The sequence below is a fragment of the Panthera tigris genome, chromosome B4 (genome assembly GCF_018350195.1).
Source record: "Panthera tigris isolate Pti1 chromosome B4, P.tigris_Pti1_mat1.1, whole genome shotgun sequence".
Lineage (NCBI taxonomy): Eukaryota > Metazoa > Chordata > Mammalia > Carnivora > Felidae > Panthera > Panthera tigris.
Window position 1 is genome coordinate 94,749,621 of NC_056666.1, and position 16,406 is coordinate 94,766,026.

The following is a 16,406-nucleotide window of genomic DNA, read 5'->3' on the forward strand; positions in this document are numbered from 1 at the left end:
CCTTGCTGGCTGCATGACCTAAGAAAAGTTCATCTCATTCATCTTGTTTTCTTATCTGTAAAATGGACCTAATAATAGTACTAATGGAAGAAGGTTGTTCTTGATTAAAAGAGCTACTCTGTGCAAAGTGCTTAGATTATTTTTAGGTGTGTATATATATATATATATATATGCTCTGAATAATCTAAATATTCTTTTTTAGCTACAATTTATTGAGCACCTATTATGTGTCAAGCACTGTGATATGTACAGGAGACATAAAGACAAATAAAAACAACGAATGCCCTCAAAAAGTTGCACTATACCAACAGAGACAAATACATGAACAATGATTAAAATAAAATGTGGCAAGTATATTAATAGATATATGGGAAAGCCAAATGCAGCATGATCCATTTGGGAGGCAACTGTTTGGAAAGTTTGGAAGACGATTGTCAAGGTTTGGACCCAGTTCTGTCAATTACTAATGCTTTTACTCTAGACAAGTTACCTAACTTCGATAAGCTTCTATTTTCCCACTTGCAAAAATGAGAATAATAGGATCTAGCTCATAAAGGTGTGGTGAGAAGAAACAAGATAATAAAAAATACAGTTTCTCTGGTATAGTTCCCAGATGATGACAAGTGAGCAGAAAAGGATTGTTAATTATCTTTATCAGCAATAGGGGAGCACAGAAACAGGCTGCCTAACCCCCGCTCCACCAAGTTTCCCACTCCTTCCCCACTCTGATCTATTTGATAATTACTGACTTTCTTTCCCTTCCTCCTCCTCAGAAGAGATTAAGTCTCCCCTACTTTTCTAGTATGAGGATAGATTAGCAGAACCACTTTAGAAAATTTCTTGGATAGGGGCACCTGGGTGGCTCAGCCAGTTAAGTGTCCGACTCTGGGTTTTGGCTCAGGTCATGATCTCATGGTTTGTGAGTTTGAGTCCCACGTCAGGCTCTATGTTGAAAGTGTGGAGCCTACTTGGGATTTTCTCTCTCCCTCTCTCTCTGCCCCTCCCCAGCTCACTATCTCTATCTCTATCTCAAAAATAAATAAATAAACTTTAAAAATTAAAAAGATAATTTCTTGGGCAGAATCCTTTAAATCTAAATATATGAATACAAAGCAATTCCACTGCCACATATCTATCCAGAAATCAGTACTTGTAAGTGCCAAAAGATCTAAAAGAATGTTTATAGCAGCTTTATTTATACTGGCACCATACTGGAAGCAAACCCAATGCCCATCAGCAGGAGGATGGGTAAATACATTGTGATATATTCATATACAATGGAATATTACATAGCAATGAGTGTAAACTAGAGTTGCGTGCAACAATTAGAGAGGAATCTCACAAACAAAACGTTGAGCAAAAGAAGCCAGAGTACATACTTTACTGTTACATTTATAGAAAGTTCAAGAATGGGCAAAATGAAGCTATAGTCGTAGAAATCGGAAGAGTGGTTACCTTTGGGGAAGTACTTGCTGAGAGCACTGGTATACTGGTAAATGTTTAGCAGCCAGCTCTCGAAAGAAAAAAAATCCTGATTTTACAGCATTTGCCAGGTCCCATGGTATAAATACTCCCACCACGGTGGATTTCAAGTTACCAGTGTGGTATCACTGAACACAGATTACGTCTACAGTCTGCCTGGCAAGCTGGTGTGAGCCAGCCTAGCACACCACTGGGGGGTGCATGAAGGGACAATCTGGTGTGCTGAAAATGTTCTGTATCTTGGTCTGGATAGTGCTTACACAGGTAGAGTCTTAAGAGTGGTTCTTTATTACATGTATATTATACCCCAGTAAAAAGTAAAATGTAAAAATGTCTGAGAACTAGAAAGACGAAAGCAGTTATATCTACGTCCCAGAGGAAGGTCCAAAGAGGGACCAGAGATTCAAAGACCAAAAGGCAGCACTCGGAGCTTCTTGCCTCACCTTCCCCACCCCGTCCCAATAGATAGGAGGAAAAAGAGAGATACCATTAGTAAACACGAGCACAAATGGAAAAGAGATGTTGACTTTTTTAGCTGGGCCACAATTTTTCAACTTGAGACTCAATTCTGTCTTATCACCAATGGTTGATACGGCACACAAAAGAGAGTGTTGCTTCTGAAAAGCCCACATTCACTGCTTTAACTATGGCCCTGTCTGTCACTTAGCAATGAAGATTATTCCACTGGGTGGCTCCAGAAGAAGGTTTCAAGCACAGTACCACCTGAACACAATGATCAGACGTGAAAATACACCAGCACAAACAGTGTTACTTTTATTTTAAGTAAAAATCACATTCATATCATTTTCCTTGCGTCGCTCAAATCTTAAATATGTTCAGTATGTCTGGAATATATCTGTGATCTAGCTAAATGAGACGTTTTAATAAGACAGCTGCTCCTAACATGTACAGCACTCATATATTTAAAGTTACAAAACCAAAGCAAAATTTTAAAGGGGGTTGATGGGTGATACCTCGACACATCCACAGATTCATTTGTTCCCAATCTGGCAGTACAGGACCATAGAAAATACCAGACCAAGTATCTAGAAAATAAAATAACAAGATTAACATGGAACTTAAAATGATGGCAACATTATAAATAGAAAGAACATTACACATGAAAAGATCCTGACTACTGACAGTTCTAATCTTATTTATCTAAGTTATCTCCCTTCTTGGGAAATTGGAGCCTCCAGTGGGACAAAAGAGCATTGAGAAAGCTTTCTGAGTATTGTTGTGTTTCAATCAGGGTTTTTAGATGGCCGATCTGCTTCTAACTGGCCCAATTTGATGGTGCAGAACTGGCTACCACCAGAGCACCCTACCTTTCTGGAAAACACACACCCTCCTGTGGGGCATCTACCCTGGAGCTCTGGAGAAGTCAGGCCTCTGGGGGCTAAATACACCTACTGCTTCCATGAAAGGGTTATATGATCATCTGGTTTAGATCATCTGCAGAAAATCAAGGAGTCTAGAATTTCTCTTGCCATATTTTTAGGCATCGCCAAGAGGAATGAAGAAAGTAACTTTTTTTTTTTTCTTAAAAAGCTTCTAAATCTGTGGGGAATAGCTTAATTCAGGAATTTCCTTTGAAGTGAAAAAGTACAGCTGAAAATCTGGGGCATAATTTCCATCTCATTAAATGGCTCTCCCAAGGAATGAGGGACCCCAAAACTTGCCCTAATTGGCCCTGCAGTTAGTGCTTTGCATGCTGTGGCTTTGATGTAGAAATGATGGAAAGGTCGAAAGTTTCCTCCCCACCAGAAGCAGGAGGATCATGAGGTGCCATTTATGCTTAGTCATCTCCAATGTTCCTACTGTACTGAGGCATCCTACTTACTAAATCTTTCCTGGAAACGAATCTCAAATGAGAACTGATGGCCAATACCTTCTTAAAAACAAACCAGTAGATTTTAAGATTTTTTTTTTTTTGCTTTTGAGAAGATTCTTAAAAACACACCAATTCTCTGCAAAAAAAAATATGATTTTCATCCAGAATGTTCTAAAAGTCATTCTTTTAGAATGACCTGGAAAAGCACTGAAATTCAGTCTTTTTGCCTTTGTCCCAAGCTTGAAGTCTGGGAGACAAATACCAGGACAGAGTAAAGAAAGTGGTCAAAATACTGGGATAACGCAAATCTCTATTGTCATTCACTGTCACATCCTTGAAATGGAAGCCCACCATTCATCGGCAGACAAGACACTTAATGTCACACTTTCTTGCTTTGGAAAAGATAATTTATCATTGCTCATAAAAATGGAAATAATTAAAAGGGATTCGTCATACGGTAATGCATGCTGAGACTCAGGTAGTGTGCATGAATTCCCACATTGTGAAGCAGTCTAAAAAAATGTTACACAGTTCTCCTTTCCCTCTTTTAACTGCTCTGTTCCTGGGACCTCCTGCCAAGCTAACTTGTATCCTACAAAGTGGTGACTATCATTATCAACCGCTTCTTTTTTTTTTTTTCCTAATTAAAATGAGAGTGAAAGCACTGCTTATGTTTTATGCTTGTAATTTGCTGTAGTCAAATAAGGAGAGACATGATAACCTGATCATTTAATTCTGAACAAGGAGAATTCCGATGCCTATAGATAAAATTTTCTAACAAAATAAAGCATCCTGCATAGATCCCTAGCATCTTATCTGAGGAAAATTCCTCAGGTATGTGGTCTTAACAGAGCCTTGAAAATAACCATCCGCCACAGTCTGCTACAGCCTGTGACTAAACAGATTAACACCAAAAGTCTAAATGCCAGTGGGTAGTTTTTTCATGTGATATTTTTCTATGGAAATAGTTTGAATGTAATTTCTGCAGGAAGATATTTGTTTCTTTTTCCTTCTTAAAAAGAGGTATTACGTGGGGGCCTGTGCAAGTCCCAACCTGTCTGTGGTTTGGGCTTGCTATCTCCCTCATAAAGCAAAGTAAGAGGGTTTGTCTTCTGGGAAGACAAAGTCGTACTCTCCTCTGAAGAAGCCTGCCATATAGTTGGCTTTGGCGTCTTCTGGGAATTGGGAGGCAGGGATTGAGGCCTCATGAGTCTGGGTTTTCAGCTCAGGTAGAGAGAGAATACAGTGCTTGTAACCTCCAGGACTCATTGCTGTTAACCCAGTCTGGACTTCATGCTAGTCACACAAGTGGATTCCTTAACAATAAAATAGTAATAATACAGTTTTTAAAAAAAGCTATTAGAGTGATTTTTCTATCTATGTATTTTTGTGTTTTCTTGAATTTGAATTTGGGAAACAGAATGGAGATAGGCCTGGTAGGCAAGTAGTATTAACACCTGTAAGACAGACTAATGTACATTTTTTGGATACAGTTTTATAGACTAGATATTTTCAAAGTTCCTTTTTGAATAAAGAGAGAGGGAATATAAAAATGGATTTTTTTTCTCTTGAAATTCTAGAGGGAGGGCAGATTTTAGATTGAGGGAATGAACAACAAAAATGTCAAGCAGTTCTTTGAACTAACTATTTGCCATATCTACATATAGTCTAAAAATCGCACTTAATTTAACTGACATTAACTCATAAAATGGTTATAATTTATGATATTACTATATAAATTCCATACCTATAAGTTACTCCATGGAAATTTTTTGTTAAGGTCTTTCCCTATACATGTCTTTAGAACAACCAGTAAAATATCAAATATGCAACAAATACATGGAATATACCAATTTCATAAAATGTTATTCCTCTTGTAATGCTATTCCTCTTGTAATCTCATTTTCCATTAGATGTATTCAGATTCTTGGCAATGCCTTTGGCTAAGATATGAGAGACATCAATCTTCCCAGTTGATTATGTCCTTATTTTCTCTGGCTTTGCTTTTGAGAAGATTCTTAAAAGCATCAGTGGGTTGTAGCCAGTCATAGTCAATTGTCTGAATTCGAGTCTAACATGGATTTGACACTTAATAATATTGACACTTACATTGAATACCTCATTTAAAGCCTGATCTTTCAAACATTCATTTGAAGTCTAGTCACCAACATATATTTGTGTGTGTTTTATGCTTATAAATGTATGAGTGCATATGTGTGTGATTCCTTACTCACCTCTACAACCATTAGGGAAAACAGAGAAACAAAGGACATTTTACAAAAGGCAGAATCAAGAAAAATAGACCTAGTATATGGCACCATTTGACTTCCACCATATATCAGACAAAAAGAAAGACAGCCATATCTACCAACAGAGAATGTGTCATATTTAGACCTATTCATTTGGACTACGAGGAAGCAATACTCAACAGCCCAACTTACTGCTTATAGTACCTACCCTTTCCCTAATGGTTGGTGGGAAACTCTACCACTAACCAAAAGACCACTTAGAACACTAAATTGCTTCATTCCCAGCTAAAATTCCTCTCTGTTGGAGGAGTGGCTGGGTGGCTCAGTCAGTTAAGCTTCCAACTTTGGCTCAGGTCATGATCTCACGGCTCCTGGGTTCAAGCCCAGCATCAGGCTCTGTGCTGACAGCTCAGGTCATGATCTCGAGGTGCGTGGGTTCAAGCCCCGTGTCGGGCTCTGTGCTGACAGCTCAGAGTCTGGACTGTGTTTCTGATTCTGTGTCTCCCTCTCTCTCTGACCCTCCCCCACATATTCTCTCTCTTTCTCTCTCTCTCTTTCAAAAGTAAATAAACATGAAAAAAAAAATCAAAATTCCTCTCTGTTGGTAAAGTGGCACAAGTAAGAGGTAGAAAGTTACCAGAAATCCCAAGGAGGACATTGTACTACATTCCATGACAGTGAAGCATAAGTCACTCATCTGACCTAACCAGCCCTCAGAGGCAGTAACCAGGAAAACACATCGCATATTAGAATTCTTGCCAATGTCCTGATAGGGAATCAAGAGTGAATTGACTCATTTGATATCTAAATTAACCAAAATCTGGAATTATTCAAAAAATGCTTCTCTGAAATGGTTTTATTTCATCTTTTTAGCAAAGAATTTTAGGCCATATAGAAAGCATCCTTGGATTCTTTAAAAAGTCATGCCAAGAAAGTCCATCAAGATAAAAATCCTACACAGGATTTTTTTTCAACATCAATAATCACATTGTTGAGAATAAATATATAAACCTTAAATTTCCTTTAAAACTTCTTCAAGTGAGTCCATAGTCCTTAAGGCAACTGTCTCTAGTTTTTAAAAGTTGTTAGATTTCTCTTGTTAGTCCTTATCCAGGACTAAGAACTGGGTGGAAATTAATTCAATTTTTGTTTCCCCGTAGAGAGATCATTCATAAATAATGGTCTCAGCCCTGCTCGATTGGTAAGATTGTAATCCTCTCCCCAGACCAAAGACTGCTAGAAAAAGATGCTAGACCTTGGGCGTTGCTACCCAATGTTTTTCTCAAGAACCTGGTTTACATTTGGCTCACTAAAAATATTTGTTGGAAGAATTAATGAATAAACAAGGGAATGAATGAAGAATCAACATTGCAAGATAATACTATACCTCAATTACTGCCAGTCCAAACGCAATCCCAATTACTATGAGAATATGTTTTGCAACTACGTCTTTTATCAAAGAAATGCATGGCTGTTAAAAAACAAAACATAAGAAGTTACCTTGAATCAAAACTTGGACCTCACTTTAAGATATTTGTCCATTGGGTTGACTTTTTACATTACTACTGAGGAACACACTCAACCAAGAGGAATTGGATTATATCACTCTGCCCCTCCACACTCCTTAAAAGATTGTTAACTGTGGTTTGTTCATACATTAGAAAGCACCAAGAAGTAAACTTCTGCTTCAACTGTCTCATTGCTAAATCTAGGGATCTTTAGGCATAAATAATAATTTTATCCTAACTTCCAATTTTTCATTTTAGAGTTATTATCACTTTGTGTACTTTTTAGGCTTGTAATCTGTAGCAAAGAGTTTCCTAGTTGGGAACTTTCATTTTCATTTTTAGAACAAGGTTTTTTAAAAAATCCCTTAATAATATATATCAGGGTTATTTTTACCTTAAAAAGGAAAAAAAATATTATGTCCACTATTTTGTCCTTACTTTAGATAAAAAAGAGAATTTAGAAAGCTGCTTATCTGCCACATTTATTGAATTTATTCAAGCTAGCATGCAATTTCAAGCTTATAACATTTCAGACCAAACCTAAAAATTCCAACAATTTTAAATTATATGGCTAATTTTCAAAATGGAAAAATACTACATAATGTAATAGTGGTATTATCCATATTGCCAGAAAATATATCACTATCCCTATGATAGCTATATATGCACAAAGGGCTAACAAAACATTGCTCTGGTTAATAAAATAAGAGTTCTCCGTAAAAATGAGTAAAACATTCTTTTCCCTCTCATTCTTGAATGTAATTGGTTTCTCCATTCACATCTGATCCAAAGTGGTAAACATTAGAGTAAATTATTATGTCTTTTAGGGTTAACTATGAGATTAATGATCTTATCTACTGAGTCACATTTATTATATTTGAGGAGCTTTCGCCCTCTTTCCCTTCCAGATAACCAGGTTATCTTGGCAAAAGGGAGAGGACAAAAAAAAAAAAAAAAAAAAAGAAATGTGAATTATGGCCATTCCAGATTTCTTATTTTTCCAGACTTCTTGCAAACTACAGAAGTTTGCAAGTACAGATGGAAGTATTTTATGAATTTATGGCCCTCCTTTTGGGAAACGAGTGCAGCTATCAGCCTATCTTCAGCTGAATTATGTGTGAATTTGAAGGGAATGTCAATTACTTTTTACTTTTTACGATACTTTTTACTTTTTACGATAACGCTAGAGCTTTGCAAAATCTATCCTGAGGAAAAACATCTTTGAGTTGAATCTTAAACAGATAACAACTGCCACTGAATTTACTAAGTTCCTCATTATCCGAAGTAGAAACTGCACTCATTTACACCATATTTATTTCCCCCCTTCCTTGCAGATACTGCAGCACTAAATTAGGAGTATAAAAAGTAAAAATAAAACTGTTTAGTGATACTACTTGGACAATTAAAAAAAACATGGTAGCTCTGTAGTCTGGTAGAGAACTTCTCCACATGAATTATTTTAAATATTGGTAATAGCAATTTTCCTTTAGAAAAGAGTCTCCTTATTTTGATTGGATTAGTAAAAAGGGATGTGATAGCAGGAGAGAAATTTCCCCTGAGATGCTTTCTATTTCCTAATATGTAATTAACCTTAGTAGCCATTACTAAGCCAATGGCAAAATCAAACTAATCTTCAGGTATTACAGAAATTAATTCATTGGATTATAATAGCTTTAACATATCCCTCTGCCAACTAGATTATGATCTCCCAGAGGGTCCAGAAGTATGTGCGATTTTAGCAAGGGTCTGTCTGAGACATAGTGGGCACTGAAGAATAACAGCGACTACATTAAACATTAATATTAATTATCATTTTTGTATGCATTCCTCCCAGGCAGAAGGAACAATTTATGTAAAGCCCTCTGGTAAGAGACAGATATCATATCCTCTAGGATACCTTGAACCCTGAAGACTGAGTTAGACAGAGTTCCATAATACCTCGTGCCTGCCCCTATCTAAGAATTACCAATAATTCATTTGATTGAAGTTGCCTAATTATCTCTCTCTTTTCACTATTTGAACATCAGTTCCATGAGTGCAGACATTGTGCCTGTCAAGAATGGATTTCCAGTGGCCAATAAAAGGTCTGGAGAATCGGAGGGAGTCAATATTAATTGATGAATTAAGCAATAATAAGAAATATGACATCCATATATTGATGTTTACAAGTGACACAAATGTGACATTTACAACACATAAAAGATAAACCCAACTTTTTCAATATACTTTCAATGTCTGAGGCAACTTCTCAACTGGAGCAAAAATTAGGCAGATTTTTTGATAACATTTAGTATCCAGAGCCCAACCCCGAAAGGCCAGGTCTACGCAATTACTTGAGAAAAGGAACATTTCATAAGAAAAAGAGGTCTTTATTTGATAACTAAAGTGAAAATATAGATTTCCAGGATTTATGTTAAAATAGAAAAAAAAAAGAGAAGAGTAATGATTAAGGTCACCAAAGAAAGGACATGATAAACTTTCATCAGTTAGCTTGTACTTTCATTCTCCTTGCAGTGGGATGTTTCTTTGATCTATTAAAGTTGACTTCAAATGATATCAGACTCAGAAAAAAATGAACTAATTTCACTTTTTTATATCTGCTTTTATCTTTAAATAGGATTTATTTTTTATTTGGGAAATTCCTGGGACTTTTATATCATGATTCCTATTGTAATCGCTGCAATTTAATTTTTCTATAGAGACTTTCATTGTGAAAAAAAATTAATGGAACCACTTACTGTATCAAATTTGATTTGTCCTCACCTGTTTGTAAACATATATGCCATCATACAATGTACAAGAAGAATCTGATGGACCCGGACATGCACATGACTTGGAATTCTGTTGAAAATTATTTCCCCAGTCAGCAGGTCCATTGACCAAACCACAGCATTTAAACTGTTGGATGAAAAATAGATATAAAAAGCTATTGTTAAAGAAGATAAAAATGTTGTCAATACATTGAATCATATTCTTCTAAAACTATTATTAAGATGTTTCTTATACTAAAATATCATCTAAATCACCTCACCAAGTTTTCTGAATGTAGAAGCAAAAATACAGGAATCTTCCGTTTTGACTTTAATATTAATGAACGAAAAATAGGGTTGCAGATGCATAAGTCTCAGGAAGTTGGAGAAAAGATGAAAAACCCACCTAGTTTTAAATGACAAAAGAGAGGGGCAGAATCAAATCTATGTATCCTAGATTTTGGGAAAGAAGCTTCCAAAGAGTCCATGAGAGAGTCAAGGTCTCTTTAAAGAACTTTTGCCCAAAAGAGATGAGAGGTTTTAAAAAAATTATATTTCCATCTTTGATCTTTGATCATTTTTGGAGGAGAGGAGGAAAAGAGTGAGAGGCTTCTCAAAGGACAAAGTGGCTTAGCAGGCTTCCCATAAGTCTGAATTTAACATGGACATCTGCAAAATGGGGGAGGGGTGCAAATGAAGGATGAAACTCTTAGGATAATGTCAAGGAAGTTTAAGGCCCAGAATATACTGAAACACTTAGAGAATTTGTGGTCGTGTTTTGGGAAGAAAAACAAGGAAACCAAAAGCCCAATGACTCAGGGTATATGGCACATCATATTATTAGATGAAAGAGAAAAATAACTGTCCCTCATCTTGTCCTATTTGCTCTTCATGAAGAGCATGTCCTTTTCATGTTCTATTCTTCATGTCCTATTCAACTCTTCATGAAGAAAGGTAGAAAAAAAAATTGCTGAAGAAAACAGAACCAAGAGTACATTGTTTTCTAGGCTCAGATGCATTGTAATGCCAGGATATTGAGAAAACCTTCACTTCCTCACTGGGTGACCCACATTACTTAACCTCTCCATGCTACAGTTTTTTCATCTGTAAAAATGCAGATAATAGTAGTTGTTCCCAATAGTATGTAAGTTGTAGATTTGTTGTAAAGATAAAAATGGGAAAATTGATGTGAAGATTTGAAGTGCTTAACCCAGTGCCTGACTTGTAGGAAGTACTCAGTATATGTTAGGTATTATTGCTGTTGTTTCTATTTTGCAGTGGTTGTTGTTTCCATGATGCTCTCACGTGAACATGATCTGTTCAACACTGGTATCAATAATTTAGATAAACATTTGGAAAGTACCTTTTCAACTCTGTGGTTGATATAGAGCTGAGAGTGATGGTTAACACACTGAAGACTGGAATCAAGTTCCAAAGTTAGTTCAAACAATGGACTCAAACCAACAAGTTCAACAGAGGCAGATATAAAGCCTTGGACTTTGGCTCAAAGACTTAATTGCACAAATATATGACTCATCAGCCATCCATATGACAAAAAGCTAAAGATTTTAGCTGGTCCCAAGGTCAATCCATATTAGCAAAGAGGGCAATCTTGAAATAGCCTCCTTTCTTGTCTTCCTATCATGTCCACGATAGACATGATTAATTGCGTGTGCTTTCTGATTAAATAATCTAGAATAATATTAATTTATATATAGACCTAGATCAAAAAAGAGAAAGTCCCATTGTATGCACTCACAAATCAGTCCATATTTTGAATACAATATACCTCAGGATTCCTCAGGGAAGCCTAGAAACAGAAGACAAGGTAGGAGGTAGAAAGGCTAAACTTGGTATGATATCTGGTCACCAGATCAGTTGTGAGCAAAGTTGAAGAAAAAGTTGGTCAAAACTCGTTGAAAGTGTTATAAAAGCTGAATGAACAAGGCACTGTGCACGGAATAATACAACAACCTCTAGACAAATAGTCATCACCAAGAATCCGAGAGGGGCACATTCCATTAGTATGTTAGCAGAGAGTTCATGTGAGAATTCTCTGAAATTCAAAGAGAAAACCACTTAGTGTCTACAATTTTTGTCCATGTGTGGTGGGGCCCCAGGTCATCCAGCCAGAGTTTGGTGTAGGACTCTTTATCCTAATCCTATCTGTTACTAAAAGGGAAAAACCCTGGTGGAAGAAAGAAAGAAAGAAAGAAAGAAAGAAAGAAAGAAAGAAAGAAAGAAAGAAAGAAAGAAAGAAAGGAAGGAAGGAAGGAAGGAAGGAAGCGAAGGAAGGAAGCGAAGGAAGGAAGGAGAAAGAAAGAAAGAAAGAAAGAAAGAAAGAAAGAAAGAAAGAAAGAAAGAAAGAAAGAAAGAAAGAAAGACTCGAAATGGACATTAAGAAAGAACTATAGTACTGTGAAACAGGAAGCTTCAGGCATAGGATTAGTGTACAAGAACAGAAGTAATTCAGAAGCGTGCTACAACACACAGAACATTTAGAATCCCATGGTTGGCACTGAGATCTTGGATATCAGAAACAATGTGCAGCAAAGATGATTCAGGACCCAATCCAGAGATCCAGTGGATACCTACAGTACATTTTGTCTTAGGTCAACCACCTGGGAGGATCAAGGATGCTCAGTCCCACCCAGGGAAAGAATTGGGTTGCTTAAGTCATTCCTGCTTTAAACCTGGATTGGTCTGGGCTCTAGAGTAGGATGCTAGAGGGGAGGGGATCAAGAAATGCAGCTATGGGGAAGCCGGAAAAAGCACAACACAGAGGAAGTGAAGCAGGGACTGACTCCTATCACGTTTCAGCTCTTGGAAATGATGCTTTCAGCAGAATTTTTACAAGCTGGAGTCTATTCAAACAGGAACTGGGGAATGCTCTGGAATAAAAAGTCATCTGATAAATAGTTCAAGAAACCAAGGATGTTTCAACTTGAAAAGCAAAGCTTTTTACAAGTCATACAACATCCATTGTCAAAGAAGTTGCAATGTGCTAAAGCATCAGTAGATTTTCTTTTCCCTCTAAAACTCCAGAAGGAAGAACTAGATGATGTAAATCCTAGGGAAGCAGATTTTGTTTCAAATTAAGAAAAAACATGCTAATCATCAGACATGGACATAAATGGGATGGGATGGCAAAAATCGGGGCACTTTCAATTCTTCAATTTTTTAAAAAAAAATTTTTTAACATTTATTCATTTTTGAGAGTGAGAGAGACAGAGCATGAGCAGGGGAGGGGCAGAGAGAGAGGGAGACACAGAATCAGAAGCAGACTCCAGGCTCCGAGCTGTCAGCACAGAGCCTGACGTGGGGCTCGAACTCACAGACTGTGAGATCATGACCGGATGCTCAACTGACTGAGCCACCCAGGCACCCCAACAATTCTTCAATATTTAATGAGAGACTGGATGAACATAAATATAAAATACTCCAATCAATGGATCATGTTAAATGAATCATGTCAAGTCATGTCAGGTCAAATGCCCTAAATGTCCAGCTCTCCTCTAAGATTCTGAGAATTTCTATATGTGAAATGAATCTTCCATGTAGCTAATATGATTTGAACTCTGAACAAAGAAGGTGTGATTAGGAGTTTCACAAAGCAATTTTTTAGACACACCTTAAAGCATGTGTCATATTTAAAAGAAAGAGAAAAGGAGTAATTTCTAAGATAAGGTAGGGAATGATGCCAAGTCAGGAAGGCAGAATTATGTAAGGGAGCCTGAGTAGACAAACCTGACTAGACTAGGGTGGTTTTGTGTTATTTTGTTTGATGGGGTAGTGCTTACTAACGTTAAAATATTAAGTAAGAGCTAGAGAATGTAACACCTTCAACATCTGCCCAAGTTTTGACTATACCCTAATGACAGAGAAGCAGTTTCAATAACAATACGGGAGGGGTTGATATGCCAGTTTAAAAAATTAACTAGTCAGACAGCTGAGTTCAAATTCCAATCCCATTACTTGTTAGCTGTCAGACCTCTCTAAGCCCTAACCTACTTATCTGTAAAATAGGGATAATAAAGATAATATTATCCATCTCAAAGAGTTGTCATAAGAGTGAAATGAGCTACCAAAGGTAAAGTCTAGTAACACTAAATAGCAATAAATGATTGGTATAATTATTTTTATGACAGAGGGGGCAGAAATGGAGGCAGAGAGAGAGAGAGAGAGAGAGAGAGAGACTCTCAAAATGCTCCAAACACACTACCCTACTAAATGGTAAATATGAAAACAACTATTGATTTGGCTCAACTGAGGCTTAATTGATCATAAAGATTTCTTAATCTCTGTCCTTCTAAACTGCTTCAAAACCTCATAAGAAGCTGGAAACAGAGTTAGAAATATTCTTGGATTTTTACTATTGCAGAGTGACAGAATAATCAGTCAAAATCTGCAAAGTGGAGACATGTTTTAACATTAAATAATCTTTAAAAATCCATAAAAATATCTTTAAAAATTAGGTAAACACGAAACCTATGGCAAACTACCCAGATGACCTACAAATTCAAATTACCTCTTCTTGAAATTCAGCCAGGGCTTTCTGGAATGCTTTGGCATCATTATCTGCTGCTTCCAAAAGCTTTACATTTTCATAGAGAGTCTCATTCAGAATGCGCTCGGACTGAAAATTGAAAAGCATTGTTAAATTATTCATGCCAGAAAGTACTATTTTGATTTTTCAGACTTTTCCAAAATTATCATATGTCATGTGTACGCACCTCAGATTTGAAAGTAGCTCCTAAGATGCCTGCTGCTACTTGCAGAAGCAGGATCAAAAGCAAGCCTATGAAAAACTGGAAAAAGAAAGAAATGGAACACATGTTATCTCCAGGGCATTCAGTGACATCTTGGGACATTTGAGCATGGCGTTTCTTTCTCCAGTCGGGATCATATTACTGTTGGAATAATAACTGTGTTCTTCATTTATTCTACCCTTTGCCTCAAAAAGCCAATTTGGGGGCCATTAGTGGTCAGAAACATTTGCTTCAGACACCAATCAAGCAGTGTTTAAAACAAAAATGTATGGATAGGATTGTAGACATCAGTGTGATGTTGAGTGGAGGGAAGTTTGAAAACTTAGATACAGTTACTTGTGTATTATCTTTCTCCTTTTTCTTCATCAAACACAAACTCACACAAACTTTAAAGCAAATTTCCGAAGTGACTTCAAAACAAGTTTTCTACCGCTACCAAAGTCACCCAGGGTCTTGTTATAAATGTAGACTCCTGAAACCTGCCTCAGGTCTACTGAATCATAACTTTAAAGAATGCGGTCCACAGATTAGGTTTTCTCTTTTTAAAACCAGCTCCTTGAGTAATTAAATTCCCCAAACTGCAAATGAGACCTATTGACCAAAAAGTAACCACTAGGGATACTATTAAAGTCCTGCTAAAGCTCTGTCTCTAGCTTCTCTCTTAATAAACAAACAGTTAACAAATATCTTTTCAAGGACAGACACAATACTTATTTTATTAGAGGAACAAGCTTAAATGAGTTCTGTAAACTCTAATGTTAGATTTTATTTAACAAATACGTCTTGGTCTTTATCTAATATTTTTCTACACCCATTCATCATTCTGTTGTTCATGTGAAAAGTAAATGTCTATGGGTTAGCCCAACCCAATCCATCCTCCTTGAAGCTTTCTAAGTAGCAAATCTGATTACGTCAATCCCTTATAATTTTGTTACCGTGGGATATGATTTGGTGCCGTCCACATTCAGACCCATCTCCCATCATTTACTGAAAGCAGCCTCTGCCTGCCACGCTCCAGCCATACCCAAGGCCTTGTAATTCTCTAAATGTGCCAGCATTGTCCTGCCAGGCTCTCTCCCTGGAAAGCCCATCACACCCTCACCCACACAGCCACCTTATTCCCTTCTGCTCCTAGTTTGAAAATTCTCTCCTCTACTCTTGCCCTCCTCTTCTTGGACCATTCACACTTGTAGCTAATAATTTGCGTGTCAGTCTTCCCTAATGTCTTAATGTCTATGTCTTTTAGCACAGTATCTGGCACACAGCACATACTCAGTAAGAGTGAATGAATGAATGAGTGAATGAATAAATGGATGGATGAATAAATGAAATTTCTCAGGGTACCTCTAATCTAAGCTAAAAATAGTACTCTCTATAATCAAACTCTTTAAACAAAAGTTAAAGTTTCATCAATCTTGGCAAGTTCTTTTGACAGACAACGGGGATGGGAGATAATCCTCCCAAGTCTGAAGACTGAGTATTTTGATTTGTCTGGAGAACTCACCAAAAGAAGCATGCAGCGGCTTTCTTTCACGGCACCACAGCATCCCAGGAAACCCAGAATCATGATGACAGAACCCACAGCAATCAAGATATTCACTGAAACATAGGGGTTAGTGCTAGAATCCCCAGGGCTGAGAATCTGAAAATAAGAAAGGAAATTAATGACAGAAAATCCCTTTCTTTGGTGTTTTTCAACAAATATCCATTGAGTACTTAGTATGTGCCTGACCCTATTCTAAACCTTGAGATACTTCAGTGATCTAAACAAGCAAAAATCCTTGCCCTTGAGGAGCTTACAATCTATTGAGGTG

The 16,406-nt window shown here is 36.9% G+C and overlaps 1 protein-coding gene across 1 annotated transcript in view; it reads right to left on the bottom strand.

Moving 5' to 3' along the window:
• Nucleotides 1-2,231: 2,231 nt before the first annotated feature.
• TSPAN8 (tetraspanin 8) overlaps nt 2,232-16,406 on the bottom strand; it is a 31,684-nt gene continuing 17,509 nt past the window's right edge. The window contains exons 3-8 of the mRNA XM_007082249.3: nt 16,097-16,234; nt 14,557-14,631; nt 14,352-14,459; nt 9,837-9,971; nt 6,953-7,036; nt 2,232-2,528 (exon numbers count right to left, since the gene is read on the bottom strand). Of these exons, the coding sequence (XP_007082311.1) occupies nt 2,475-2,528; nt 6,953-7,036; nt 9,837-9,971; nt 14,352-14,459; nt 14,557-14,631; nt 16,097-16,234 (594 nt within the window). The 3' untranslated portion in view covers nt 2,232-2,474. The remainder of the gene's footprint in view (nt 2,529-6,952; nt 7,037-9,836; nt 9,972-14,351; nt 14,460-14,556; nt 14,632-16,096; nt 16,235-16,406) is intronic.